Source organism: Papilio xuthus, unplaced genomic scaffold (genome assembly GCF_000836235.2).
Source record: "Papilio xuthus unplaced genomic scaffold, Pxut_1.1 DF827461.1, whole genome shotgun sequence".
Lineage (NCBI taxonomy): Eukaryota > Metazoa > Arthropoda > Insecta > Lepidoptera > Papilionidae > Papilio > Papilio xuthus.
Genome location: NW_013531188.1, coordinates 4,379,025 through 4,392,900, shown reverse-complemented (window position 1 = coordinate 4,392,900; position 13,876 = coordinate 4,379,025). Strand labels below are relative to the sequence as shown.

At 34.5% G+C, this 13,876-nt stretch overlaps 2 protein-coding genes across 2 annotated transcripts; both read left to right on the top strand.

Annotated features, from left to right (window-relative positions):
* Positions 1-4,203: 4,203 nt before the first annotated feature.
* On the top strand, positions 4,204-5,148 carry LOC106119294 (uncharacterized). Its single transcript, XM_013314209.1, has one exon. The coding sequence runs from the start codon at positions 4,204-4,206 to the stop codon at positions 5,146-5,148; it is 945 nt and encodes a 314-aa protein (XP_013169663.1).
* A 1,545-nt stretch (positions 5,149-6,693) lies between these two features.
* On the top strand, positions 6,694-12,096 carry CCT3 (chaperonin containing TCP1 subunit 3). Its single transcript, XM_013314563.1, has 12 exons — positions 6,694-6,833; positions 6,907-6,968; positions 7,059-7,235; positions 7,515-7,712; positions 8,157-8,281; positions 8,535-8,730; positions 9,079-9,233; positions 9,676-9,844; positions 10,104-10,196; positions 10,515-10,629; positions 11,157-11,332; positions 11,792-12,096. Exons 1-12 carry the CDS (start codon positions 6,803-6,805, stop codon positions 11,915-11,917), a joined length of 1,623 nt encoding a protein of 540 aa, XP_013170017.1. The 5' UTR covers positions 6,694-6,802; the 3' UTR covers positions 11,918-12,096.
* Positions 12,097-13,876: the final 1,780 nt, after the last annotated feature.

Below are 13,876 nucleotides of genomic sequence, written 5' to 3'. Positions count from 1 at the left end.
GTCAGATATACTATTATAGAAAATATACTATTTTAATTCTGTAATCGTAATTGGATCATGGTAGATAAGAAACTTATTATTGTATTGCTTACATAATGAGTTAAAGTAAAATATATAATAATTTAAATTAGATTTACGTTACTTTATCATCAAAATTAGGGTTATTTATGATCAAAATCGGCTTTTAAACATTTTAGTAAGATAATACGTACATATCCAAAAAACAAGCGAAAAATATTTCGAAAAAGAAACAAAATTTTTGATATATGTATTTTGTTACTAATTTATCCGTTCCAGTCGAATGTACTATGAAAATGACACTTCATCGTTCATTCAGACTCCATTACATTCACTGATTCGTTCTTTCGTTCGCTGCGAGTTAATACTGTTGTTATCGAGCGAGTTGATCTGCTAGGAAATTGCCTGCGTTCATATTTCTGGTCGAATGAGCTGCCTGTTTAGTGAGCCGTGATACCGAACTTGTAATTTTGCCTGTCATTCTGTTCGTATATACTTTTTGCAATCAAATTTTGCGTATTACAAAGAAATCGCGAGACTGTATGATGTATATTTTTTAGGGTTTCATACATAGAATGTCGCTTTTATGAAATATGTTTTCATTTAGTAATGCTTTACACTTTATGAGATCTTTTTTAGATGACGTTTATTCATGTTCGCTAAAACCTTTGTGATAAAGAAAAATTTCGTTTCACTATTGCATGCACTGCATTGAAAACTTTCTTTTAAAATTTCGAAATGAAATTAAAACAACGAATGCAAAATTGCAGCACGTTCGCGAACTATAATCAGAGTACACAAAGTAAGGCATGAATCAAATCTCTGTCTCTCAGTGTGGAGTACACTCGGCGGGATAATCGGGTAGGTTTTAAAGCTGTCAGCGGCTTAGCACCCCCCGCCTGCCGCCGCTGCGCCACCCCGCCACACCGCCACCCCCGGCACTTCACGTGCGTTTTGACGCGATTATCATCCCCCGACGGTATCTGAGCGCAATATTGTTTGTGACGTTACCGATGTACGAAGTGACGGCGATGTTGGATGCGACAAACGTAAAACAAACTTGCAAAGTATTTCTATATTTGGTTTTATGTCTACCTAAAAAATATCAGTGTTAGTTGTTCTAGGGAATATGTAGGAGGTCACCTACATGTTCTACAAAATATCTGTACTACCTATAAATTGCTTTATACTTTGATGCTAACTTTACGGTATGCAAATTGAAACACATTTCACAGAACAAATCCAAACTCAGTATTTAAAATTGATTAATGTAATGTCATATTTCTAACAATGAATGCCACATCAAAAATAACAAACGTTCGTTGCTCCGTGACATCTGTGCGCCGCCCGCCCGCCACCGGCTACGTTTTTGAATCTGCTTCCTTTGTGACGATTTTAATATGGAAATTAACGTTCGCCGCCGTGTGCCGCACACCTCCACAATCATATTATTTACCGCCAAATTGCCGCCACGGCCTCCTTTAACAATACGCCGCTAAAAGGACGCAGACGTTTTTAATTTTAAAAGTACAAAAACTCTTTGCTTTTATTAGACCGCTCTTTGGAATATGACGACAACATGTTACGTTTCAGACATAAGGTCTAAAATGCTATGGTTTTCATAGAAAAATAGAATTTCCTTTGCATTCGACGTCACTGCCGAGGCTCTTGTTCGGATGCCAATTGAATTTTTTATGCCCTTTTAAAATGGTCGAATTAATTTTTTTGCTGTTCCTTCCTTGGTATTGATAATTTTGCGCATAGTTAGGTACTCAGTACCTACGGGGATCTTTTTACTTTTTTTTTTAATTCTAACAACACATAAGAGAATAACAAATGTTTAGAAGATCAATTAAATATGCGGATGCGAAGATGTATTTTACCGTATAATAAACTAGTATTCCAAATAGTTATTGATTTATGTTTAAATAAATTGAATATTGTCGAAGTCAAGTACTTTTCAAATAATCTACTCTTTGTATAGTATAGTAGTATTCGAAAAGAAATGTTTATAGAATTTTAATGTAATGCGATTTGTAAGTACGTCAAAAAATGTAGTATAAAGGCATTGGGGAGGTTGGGGTGGCATGGTACAACCGTCATGTTTGCCGCCGCACGTAAGATTCCATCCCGCTTCACGCTTCGTATCAACTGTTTGAATAGAGATACGCCACTCTGAATTTATTGTGTACCACCGCACCCCACGCTACCCATTGTCACGCAAATCCGATGTATCGTTTTCACTCAACTCTTTCAATGGTATGCTAATATGACATTTAATTCCTATCATTTGACGAGGCCTCATTACTATATTTACGTATGGCTTCCTTTGTTCTATTGTATAATAGTTTCACATTGAGATAAATTGTTTAATTAAACGAAAGGATTAATTAATTATAAATTTTTAATTTAAATAATTAATTATTTTCAAGACCGTCTAACTCTAAAGATTGGATTTCTTTATTTCAATAACTTTTAAAATGATATACAATGTATGTTCATTGGTTTCTAATCAAAAGATATAATATATTTTATGTTTAGATGTTTAGTATGCTACTAGGGAACATACCCATACTACGTGACCTATTTTTTTTAGTTTTTTCTAAGTTTTTTTAAAGCTGCATGCATACTTAAATTACTAGTGAATTATGTTTTATGAAGAAGAACAACTAATGACTACGTGATAAAAACCTGAGGCACCCCCCCGCTGTGTTTGACCGTGACCGTTTGGCTGTGACTGACCGTAGTATTTTAAAGACTCCCCCCCCTCCCCCTAAATGGGTCACATAATATGGGTACGTTCCCTTATATTAAGTTAATCCATCTTATTTCGTGAATATCATAGCATCTTTAAAATAATTTGCATATTACGTATATCAAAAAAATGTCAAAACAAATTCCCATCAGTCTGTACGCGGATACATCGGAGTCATTGGAATATTGGCAATAAAACAGCGCTGAGCTGAAAAATCGATGTCGACAGCCGACATTGAGTACTCCGACATGAATACAGTCTGCCGTACACATCGTATTGGATTTAAAAACAAAAACATACGCAATACCGACTCTACTCTTGCCTACATAGCTTTATAAAGAGTTGAGTGTATATTTAAACTAGCTGTCGACCGCGACTCCGACTGTGCGGAATTTAAAATAAAACTTAATAAGGAGCCTATGTGTTCTTCTAGAGTATGTTCTAGATCTGTGTCAAATTTCAACAAGATCCGTTGAACCATTCTGGAGATACTTTCAAACAAACATCTATCCATTCATCTAAAGTTTGGCATTTATAATATTACAAAATTAATTTATTTACAATTGGACTATAACAGGTAACACTAAACGTAGCTTTTAGCAACATAAATATATCTCTAATTCTTAAACATAAAAATAGATTGTAACTGGCTGAGTCGATAGATTTCAACAATATTAAATAAAAAAAAACTTTAGAACAAAATTGTCATACACACTGAGCTACATTGAACCCAAAAGTTTTGCTTTTTTTAATGATCATAAGATCAATAGTAAAGGTATTTTTTCATGTCCATATAGAAAGCGTAGTCAGTGAGTTGCGTTGTAAAGAGAATGTAGTATAGCGGTAAGGTATTGTTCGCGAGAGCCGGCCATAATCACCGACCGACTATTTCAGCCTAAGTGCAAGCACGGACCGCGTTTATACCATACGATTTTTATATCGTTTCCTATTTATTGTCATCGTGATAAATTCAATATCATCGTTAACAAGTTTAACAATACGGCAAATATATTGAAGTAAAAGTATTAGCAGTTTAAGTAGTTATGCAAATTTAGCTTAGAATGATGCAAAGCCTTATTAATTATATTTTGGCGTAAAGGAAAAATTAAAAAAAAATTATTATAATTGATAAATTTTGCTTAAGTTGTTTAGCAAAAGGAAGATATAAAATTACTGTTTAGCAGTGAATAAGAAAAATATAAGTACTTGAGTAAGATAAAAAAGTTGGTCATGTTACAACTCTATAATATTACCTCGTAATTTTACCTATCAAAATTCCAATCGTATTGTATAAAGAGCTTTCGTACCACCCCTATTCAAGTGAATGCACTCTCAATGAAATGCATCTCCTTCGCGTCGAGCCCCTGATGACACTCAAATAATAAAGATAGTAGAAAAAAATTAAAATGATTTTAATTTTGTTACAGAAGATGAATTCCGTTCAAGAGGAGAAACCGACGGAGGCTGCCAAGGCTCACGTCAGGGAACTGAGGAACACGGAACTCGTTTCCCGTCTCCTGGCAGCAACTCCACCATATCTTTACAGCGCTTTACCTCTTCAACCGCATGCTTTCTTCTTCAGCGAAATGCTAAGATCATTCGTCAACGCTAGACATGGTTGTCGCCCACAGCAGTACCACCGTCGCTTCAAGCGCCGCGCCCACAAATACTTCGCAGAAAACGAAACCGAATGGCGACGGGAATGGCCGAAGCAAGACGAAGAGAAAAAGGAACCGGAACCCAGACCCGAAGTTCCATTGGAACTCACGGTGGACAAGCATTCCCCTAAAGTGGACGCAAAGTCGAGCGGCAGTCCTGGACCTCCTGGCAGACAATCCACTTACGTTGATGTCGGAACTGAGGAACTGCCGAAGCAATCGCCGTGTACTAGGAACCCTGAGAACGTTCCGGCACCTAACCTTATCCTACCTCCTCCTCCTCCTATGTGGTATCCTCCTCTATACAACCCTCAATTTGGAGTCGATCCACTAAACTTTTTTATTGATCTACGTGTCTCTGGTCATATTTACGATAGAAAGCGTACAGCCACTGAAGGAGCGGAGACAACTTTACCACAAGAAGCTCGACACGATGAGTCTGTTATAGATAAGAGGCTCGGTAGAGATTTTGGGCAAAGGCCTCGACACGTTTCGGCCTTTTCCGTTCCGATTCGTGATCAAACAGAAACATCAAATAAATATTACGATCATAATATTCACGCGGGTAGTAACAATGGCACTTCATATATAATGAAGAATTTAAAAGGCCTGTATGAAAAATTACACGATACGCAAAACCAGAATGCACAAAAATTGAATGACAATGAAGGAACCAAAGACGACTCTTCCGATTTAGATGAAGACATTATTGATTAAGTTAATAAAATTCCTATCGAAATATCAAAATACGATTAAAATGTAGTCACGTAGTATTTTAAAAAGTTTATTCACAACTTACTAGTCATTCCTTACTAGTCGTATTTAATAATTAGATTGTATATATTTAAGCTTATGTAAATAACTTGCTAAATAATTAGGGATAGAATCACATACATTAAAAAGTTCTTCAATATTTAATATTTATTGAAAATACGTATTTTATTAAATGTCTCGTTAAAAGCACTTGCTATTTTTAAATCAATTAATATCAAATGCAAAGCCTAGTTAATGGAAGATATGTTTTATCGTATTAAATTTGTAGATGAAATTAAAAAATAAACATTAAAATGTCTTACGTCTTTTATTTTCTAAAACATAATATATGACTGAACCAATATTCTAACGAAGAAAGCTGAAAGTTAGTAACATTCCCTGGAGTTAAAAGAAAATAAGGGAATGTATTTTTTACGTGACCTATTTTTTATTTTTTTTCGACCCCTCCCTCCCCTTCGTGACCACTCGTAGTATATGCCAAGACCCCCTCTCCCCCTTTAGTTTTTACGTAGTAATTCATAATTATGATTTTTAACCATTTCACAGGCAAAAATAAAAAAAAAACATTTGGCTCATACTCGTCTTTTGCATGAATACTTAAATTACTAGTGAACTATGTATTATAAAAAAAAACAACTAACGACTACGTGACAAAAACCTGAACCACGCTCCCGCTCCTGTGACTGACCGTAGTATTTTAAAGACTCCGCTCCCCCCCTAAGCGGGTCACGTAATATGGGTACTTTCCCTAAATAGTGCGTTCAAGCTAATTTTATAAAAATACTGCATCTAATTTGCGAAATATGAGCAGAAGCTACAATGTACTTTGCCCAATCAACTTGGACGTAGTAACTGTTATTGAATATTAGTCATAGTGTGTGTTAAATGCCCAAAAGGAGATATTCAATCTGAGAGGGCAATAATCCATTGGTTGCCGGCAAATGAACAGGTTCTGTTTATGGTCAAAGAACACCAAAAAATCTGTAAACAAATACGTCTAATTTAATGTAATTAAAAAATATGGCTGTTCTAGACTAACGAGTACAGCATTGAGGGTTCTTTATTCTAATGGTAAAAAGCTGGCCTCTGTCGGCGGCTTTTGATAACTATTGGCTTTGAGCACTAATGTTGAGATTAGGATCCTGTTTAATGTTGTTATTACATAAGAAAAAAGATGGCGCAAGGAATTTTGATTGATATTCTCAGATATCCTGTGATAACCAGCCTTTTAATTTCAAAATTATGCAAATTTTTTTTCATAAGCATGGACATATTCCGAGACCGAGATTTTCATCTCATTCCTCGAAACATACAATAATATTGCTCAATTTTTTGTCAAGTACAAAAATTATTATTAAAAATATGTTTTTGTGACAAGTGATTTGTGTAAAATAAAATTGAACAATTTAAACTATTTTTTTCCATCTGAAATGTGTTTTTTTACACTGGCAATAGGCAAGAACAAAGAATAAGGAAGATGATAAAGAATTTCAATTACGCTGGCAACACCGATTAATCATCTGCACCACGCGATTTTGAGAACGAAATCGGTCTTTCGAATATTAAATTATTTTACAAATAAATTCAATTATTTACGATGTACGGACAGCAACCGATTTTAGTTTTGAGTAAGTAAAAGTGTGTTTTCAAAATATAATGGTTGTTTGATAACATTTATTCAATGAACAATAAAATTTTCAGGCCAAAATACAAAACGTGACTCCGGTCGGAAGGTTCAATTGGATAATATTCGCGCTGGGAAAGTAATTACCTTCAAAACATATTAAAAACATCATTTTCGTCGTTAGGTTACAATGAAACATCATTTGAACGTTTTCCGATGTGTATTTCAGACGATAGCCGACGTTATTCGAACATGCCTTGGTCCACAAGCTATGTTGAAAATGCTAATGGACCCGATGGGTGGTATCGTGATGACAAATGACGGCAATGCTATTCTTCGCGAAATTACAGTGCAACATCCAGCAGCTAAGTCAATGATAGAAATTGCGAGAACACAAGACGAAGAGGTTAGATTTGTGTCTTTAAAATAAGCGAAATAACCAAACATTAACTACCAACATTAAACATGAAGATATTCGGAGTCGCACGCTCTGTTGACTCCATCCATGTCTATTATGTTTATCCCTAAATATGTTTTTTTTACTAATTTATCCAAACAAATTAACATATATATAATAAGTTGTAACTATAATACTGATCATCAACATAAACCAAAATAATTCAAAGGGATCTGTTGAAGTTTGACTACCATGGAGATACCACTAACATATTAACTATATTTTTAGGTTGGCGATGGCACAACATCAGTAATTGTTCTAACAGGAGAGATGCTAGCAGTTGCAGAACCCTTCTTGACACAGAACATACATCCTACAGTAATTATCAGAGAATTCCGGCAGGCTTTGGAGGATGCCGTCAAACTGCTTCAGGAAAAAATCTCTGTTCCAATTGATTTGAACGACAGAGATAAGTTGAAGGAAGTGGTAAGTAGCTTTTATTTGACACCTAAATTAAGTAAAAAGAATATCAAATGCCAAACATGGTGGCTACTATATTGTTTGATAAAGAAAAGTGATATAGTGGATTAAAGAGTAACTAAAATAATAAAGTTGTGTGAGGAAGAACGTTTTTGAAATTTAATAAGTTTTAGTGTAATGTCTCTTGTTTATGTATAAAGGTTTAGATTGAAACAAAGGATAAAAAAACATGGCTATTAGTTGACTTAGAAACTATGAATTTGGGGTAAATAAATTGTGACAAAGTTATTGAAATGGTGTACTAAGTAAAGATAATGTTGAATTTATAAATTTGAATAAATCTTTCTTAATTTTTAGGTCTTTTCCGATCTAATATTTAGTTACCTGTTTTCCTTGTATTAGGCTAATAATCTGCTAATGGTTTAAGTGATGTATAAATACAATTTCCAGATCCGATCTTGCATAGGCACCAAGTACATTGGTCGCTGGGCAGATCTTGCTGTTGATATTGCCCTGGATGCTGTTAATACCGTCACTATTGTTGACAACGGCAGAGTAGAGGTTGATATTAAGAAGTAAGTGACAAGTTAATTATTAGTAATTTCTATTAGATCTTATCTTTACACATTCCCTTTTGCTTTGTGACTTCTGCAAAATTCTATTAATGTGGGTTCTAAGTGTATTCATCACAAACTATGCAGTGTCAAGATAAATTTTACAGTGGCGGAAACCAGCCATGCCATTTTTATTTTCTTAAAAGGATATAGAACACTGACTAATGACTCTTGTACACTGTTATTTAGTACTAATAAATAATTGTTTTTTCAGCTATGCTAAAGTAGAAAAGATACCCGGAGGTACAATTGAGGAGTCATGTGTACTGAATGGAGTGATGTTCAACAAAGATGTCACTCATCCGAAGATGCGACGTCTTATTGAGAACCCCCGTATTGTGTTGCTTGATTGCTCATTGGAATACAATAAGGGAGAGAGCCAGACAAATGTTGAGGTGTTCGGTGACCAGGTAAGTTTTACTTACACTTTTAAATGCAAAATAATTTAAAAAAGTGAATAATGTAATAGTGCTATCGAATTACACAAAATTATTAGAAACCATCTTTTAATTGATTTGAAAAAGAAGGTTTTTGATGTGTTCATATTCTGTTTTATTTATATATTGTCAAACTTACAAATATGTGAGAATCCAAAGGACAGCAATATTTTTCTTGCTTATAAAAGTTTCTCTCTTGCGGAGCTTTAATATGTGTTTATAGAAGTTTCTAGCTTACACAGGTTTGACTGTAAAACCTAGTTGCATTCTTTGTGAACTTATGGTTTACAAATTCATTATTGTAATTTTTCTTTATGACAGGACTTTACAAAGCTGCTACAGTTAGAAGAAGAGTTTGTGAAGCGTCAGTGTGAAGATATCATCGCTCTCAAGCCTGATCTAGTGGTGACAGAGAAGGGTGTGTCAGATCTGGCACAGCATTATCTGGTGCAAGCTGGTATTACTGCCGTCCGCAGGTAAGGAGACAAAGCAGAAAATGTGTGATATGTTATCAATAATGATAGTAAATAAGAAGCTTTGGGTAGGTTCATACTCGGAACATAATATAAGCTAAGCAAAGTTGGGTTTTTTGTATGACAGTCATGAGATCACAAGATTGAACATTTTTGTTAAATTGGTTGAAGCCCAGTAAACAAAACAAAAAGTGAGGACATAGCCGACGACTTTAGTAAACATAAGGAATGTCTACTTTACTTAATGGTCTTACTTATATTATAAACGCCAATGTTTAGATGTATATTTGTATCTAGAACAGACCAAAGGATCTCCCTGAAATTTGGTATAGATGTAGAACATAGTATGAAAGAACACATAGGGTATAAGTTTGTTTTTTAATTCCGCGCGGACGGAGTCGCGGGCGACAGCTATTGTTACATAGAGCTATTTATGAATTAACAGACTACGTAAGACTGACAACAACCGTCTGGCGCGCGCGTGCGGTGCCACCATAGTAAACCGCACGGAGGAGCTGAAGGAGAGCGACGTGGGCACCGCCGCCGGCAGGTTCGAGGTCAAGAAGATTGGCGACGAGTACTTCACATTTGTTACACAGTGCAGCAACCCTAAGGTAAATCCACAAAGTCTTTATGGAATTTCGAAATTATGATAATAGCAACATTAAACCGTGCTGCTCCCTCATTGTGACCAATGAGGGAGCAGCAAATGTCATCTTGACAGCGTTATATTTTGACAAATATAACGCTGTCAAGATGACATTTTTTAGTTACGCAAAAGAAATATGTTAGAGTTAATAAAGATAGAACTGATGAAAATAAGAAAAAAATGTTTTTGAATTTCTCATGTGGAACTCGAGTTATTTATTACAGGCGTGCACAATTCTTCTCCGCGGCGCGTCAAAAGATGTTTTGAATGAAATCGAGAGGAATCTTCAGGATGCATTGCACGTCGCTAAGAACTTGGTACGTAATCTGTTAAATATAGGCCATTTCAATAGTTTTGTACTCAAAGTCAGTTGTGTTTGCGCAGACACTCATGCGAAGTTTAAAAATTAAAAAAAATGTAATCATAGCCAATGTCGCCCGATAATAGTGTAGCTTGCTAACAATGAAAGAGTTTTTTAAATCAGTAGTTTCGGATCCTATTTAATACAAACAAAGAAATCTTTCTTCTTTATAATATTAATAAAGATTATAAATGACTAAGTATGGAGACTAATGGTTTTGTGTTTAAAATAGGTTTTTATTTGTTACGATATATATGTTTGTATATATTTGCAGGTGCTGAACCCGCGTCTGGTGGCGGGGGGCGGCGCGGTGGAGATGGCGGTGTCGTGCGCGCTCGCCGCCAACGCCGCGCACAACACGCCGTACCGCGCTGTGGCACACGCACTCGGTAATATCTGTTCACTTTACTAATCTCGTGTGTTAACAAACAATTTTATTTAGTAAGGGACATTAGTTTTTATTTTCCTGTAAGTGGTAACCCTTAGCCTGTTATTCGGATTCCTGTTGAAGGATAACTACGGATTCGAGTAGGTCGTTGAAGTGTAAAAATTCTAAAATAAATGATACCTTTAATCATTATATAATCAAATAGCTGTCGCCCGCGACTCCGTCCGCGTGAATATATAAAAAAACTTAATATATAGATAAGTTAAATAAAAAGAAGCTCTTCAAGGCATAAATTCCAAAAAAAAAAAAAAAGAATAAATAATATCCTATGTCCGTCTCCTGGCTCTACGTTACCTCTTCACCAATTTTCAGCCATATCGATAAAGCCGTTCTTGAGTTATAAATAGTGTAACTAACACTACTTCCCTTCCTTTATATATATATATATATAGATATATAATATTGTATGATATATATCTGTATAATTTTTCGATACTAGTTTAGAATACAATGTTTTATTAATTTCAGAGATAATCCCGCGCACGCTGGCTCAGAACTGCGGCGCGAACACGATCCGCACGTTGACTGCGCTGCGTGCGCGCCACGCTGCTGGCGCCAGTACAGCTGGCATTGACGGAGAGACTGGAGAGATCGTCGACATGGCCGCCAAGGGTATATGGGAACCACTCGCAGTTAAGATGCAGGTACACTCGAATTTTATCACTAAAATAGTTGGAATCAATTCCGCTCAAGCGCCTAATACGCACTTATATCGAAATTGTAGACTAAAACCTTCAACTAAGTACGAAATCTCTTCAAGGCTAGGAATTTAGGAGTCAAAAAAATTAACATTAAATCTAGTACCTAATGCAGCGCTAACGTGAAGCTAAAATCACCAATTTATGACTAACCCCCGCAGTCCTAAATGAATTTGAGGGAAATTAAAATTGTTTTATGTCATATAAATTCCAGACATCTTTGTAACTTAAAAGATGACAGTGTATGACATAGTACGCTATTTTTAATTGTTTATTCTGTATGAAACATGAAATCAATCTAGAGCCCACCCTAAGTTAGGGGTGACTAGGCCATAGTCAACCATAGCCCAGTGTGGTTTTGTGGATTTATATTTAAGACTAGTAATTTACGTATATTCATTCCAGATCTACAAGACAGCGGTAGAAACGGCAATTCTAATTCTGCGAATCGACGACATTGTGTCAGGTTCTAAGAAGAAGTCTGACAAGGAGCCGACCGCGCCCGCCGCCATGGCTGCCGGACAGGAGTAAATGCGTTTCCACTGTCTAAACACTTGTACGAAACATATTGTCATCCCGCTCATTCTTATTGAAAAGAGCAGAGACAGTGTGCTACAAGTGTAATTTCAAGATTAACACAAACGCATTTATGGATGAAATTGTTACAAATACTAAAATAACACTTAAATATAATAATTAGTTTAATACAATTAATGTCTAATGTTTTAACCCCGTTTTCCTAAAACAATTCTACAATAGTGTTCGTAAAATAAATTGCAACAAGAGTTAAATTAAAAAAAACTACCATGAAGGTTTGTTTCCTGTACCAAAAAAAAAAACAAAAAATGCACTAAATGAGACTGGTAAATATAATATCGTTCCATAAATATCAATATGTCGCAATTTAACTTTTATATATTCTCACATTTTATTATAAAAATAATTTAAGTGTTTGTACCAATTTTATCCATTACAAAGCATATTTTGATTGTTTACGAATGAACTATGGGATATGTATGATTTTAACTTTATTATTCAGAAAACTTTGTCTAACAATAAAAGAAAAAAAACCTATACTAAGTTTAGATAGAAATTTCTATCTCTACTGACCAGTGTTAAGTGTATGATTTTTTAATTTAATTATTAAAATACATACTTCTGTCTTTTACCAGTGACTTTTGCACAGAAAAAAAATGTTTTTGTTTTAATTTTTAATCTGGAAAGAATATTGGTGTTGCCAGTTTTTATTTAACTTTTTTTGTGTGATCGATACTCTTTTGTTCGTTTGTTTAATTTAATATCGTAAACAATTAAATATGAAAGCATTTTAATATTAGCTTATATCTTTAAGTGCTAACAAAGATGCCTTATCGTACGTTTGAGCTTTATACGAAAAAGTTTTAGTTAACTCTATGTTAGTTTTTCGTTTAATTTATGGTCTCTTGTAATGTCTACTTTCGCGTTCATTTGAGTTATAATTATCAAATTTAATTGCAAACTGAACAATATTAGTATTAAAGGTTTATATACTAATTCAATTTGATTTGTTTCTTTTTCCTTTCCAACTATTTTATGCCCTAGTCATTATGCAAACTATATTATTCTAGAACATACTCGTAAACAACGAAAAATTGATTTACAGATGGAAAAGTGTTATGACAAGATAGTTTCGAATTCTTTTTTCACTTATTTAGAATTTTACTTCCTATGTCCTCTGTATGGTGGTGACAATGCACATGACACTCCGGGGAAGAAGACGAATCTTTCGACACCTCACTCACAAAATCGGTTTACCGTGGGTTTCTGAGACCAAAATCTCTGTATAAAACATATCGTCATCCCTGTTATTATACTTCATAAAACAGAGATGATAATATGTTTTAAACGGAGATATAGGTCTCAATCCCACGGTTAGTCGTTTAGGTCGTCAGCATAGAATTCACTAACATACAATCTCACATATGCAGTAATAATTCTTTGAAATATAATATTATATATTATTATATATAAATTAAATGATTGACTATTTAGCTTGTTTGGTCATTTCGTTAAGTTAATTAAATCAAACAGAGCTCAAGTAATTAACATGACAATATAGCACATATAGTTGACTGGACATAACTCCATTGCCTTTAAAAACGACGCGGATGTAATATATATGTATTCCATATTGTCGAGAGATTTTCGTAGCAACACCGTTATGTGCGTGTTTCCATTGTCGTTTGAAAAAATTAAAAGATTACTAGTATTTTAATTCTGCGCGTCAGTTCGAAATTTACTTTTGTTATATCATCGTGGTTAATAACTAATAAAAAGAAATATTAAAATAATTTTGGTTTTTCCCCAATTTATATATATTTTTTTTGCAGTGAAGTGAGATTCTAATGATCAAAATTATTAAATATTTACGTTTCCTCATTAAAAATGGGCAAATCTGTGTATTTTATAGAGAAGTATATATTGGATGGCAATCGAAAATAGCATAGGCTT

Coding starts and splice junctions, on each gene's coding strand:
- LOC106119294 (XM_013314209.1), top strand. CDS start 4,204: ATGAATTCCGTTCAAGAGGAGAAACCGACGGAGGCTGCCAAGGCTCAC.
- CCT3 (XM_013314563.1), top strand. CDS start 6,803: ATGTACGGACAGCAACCGATTTTAGTTTTGA. Junction 6,969..7,058: donor ATAATATTCGCGCTGGGAAA/GTAATTACCTTC, acceptor TGTGTATTTCAG/ACGATAGCCGACGTTATTCG. Junction 8,731..9,078: donor TTGAGGTGTTCGGTGACCAG/GTAAGTTTTACT, acceptor TCTTTATGACAG/GACTTTACAAAGCTGCTACA.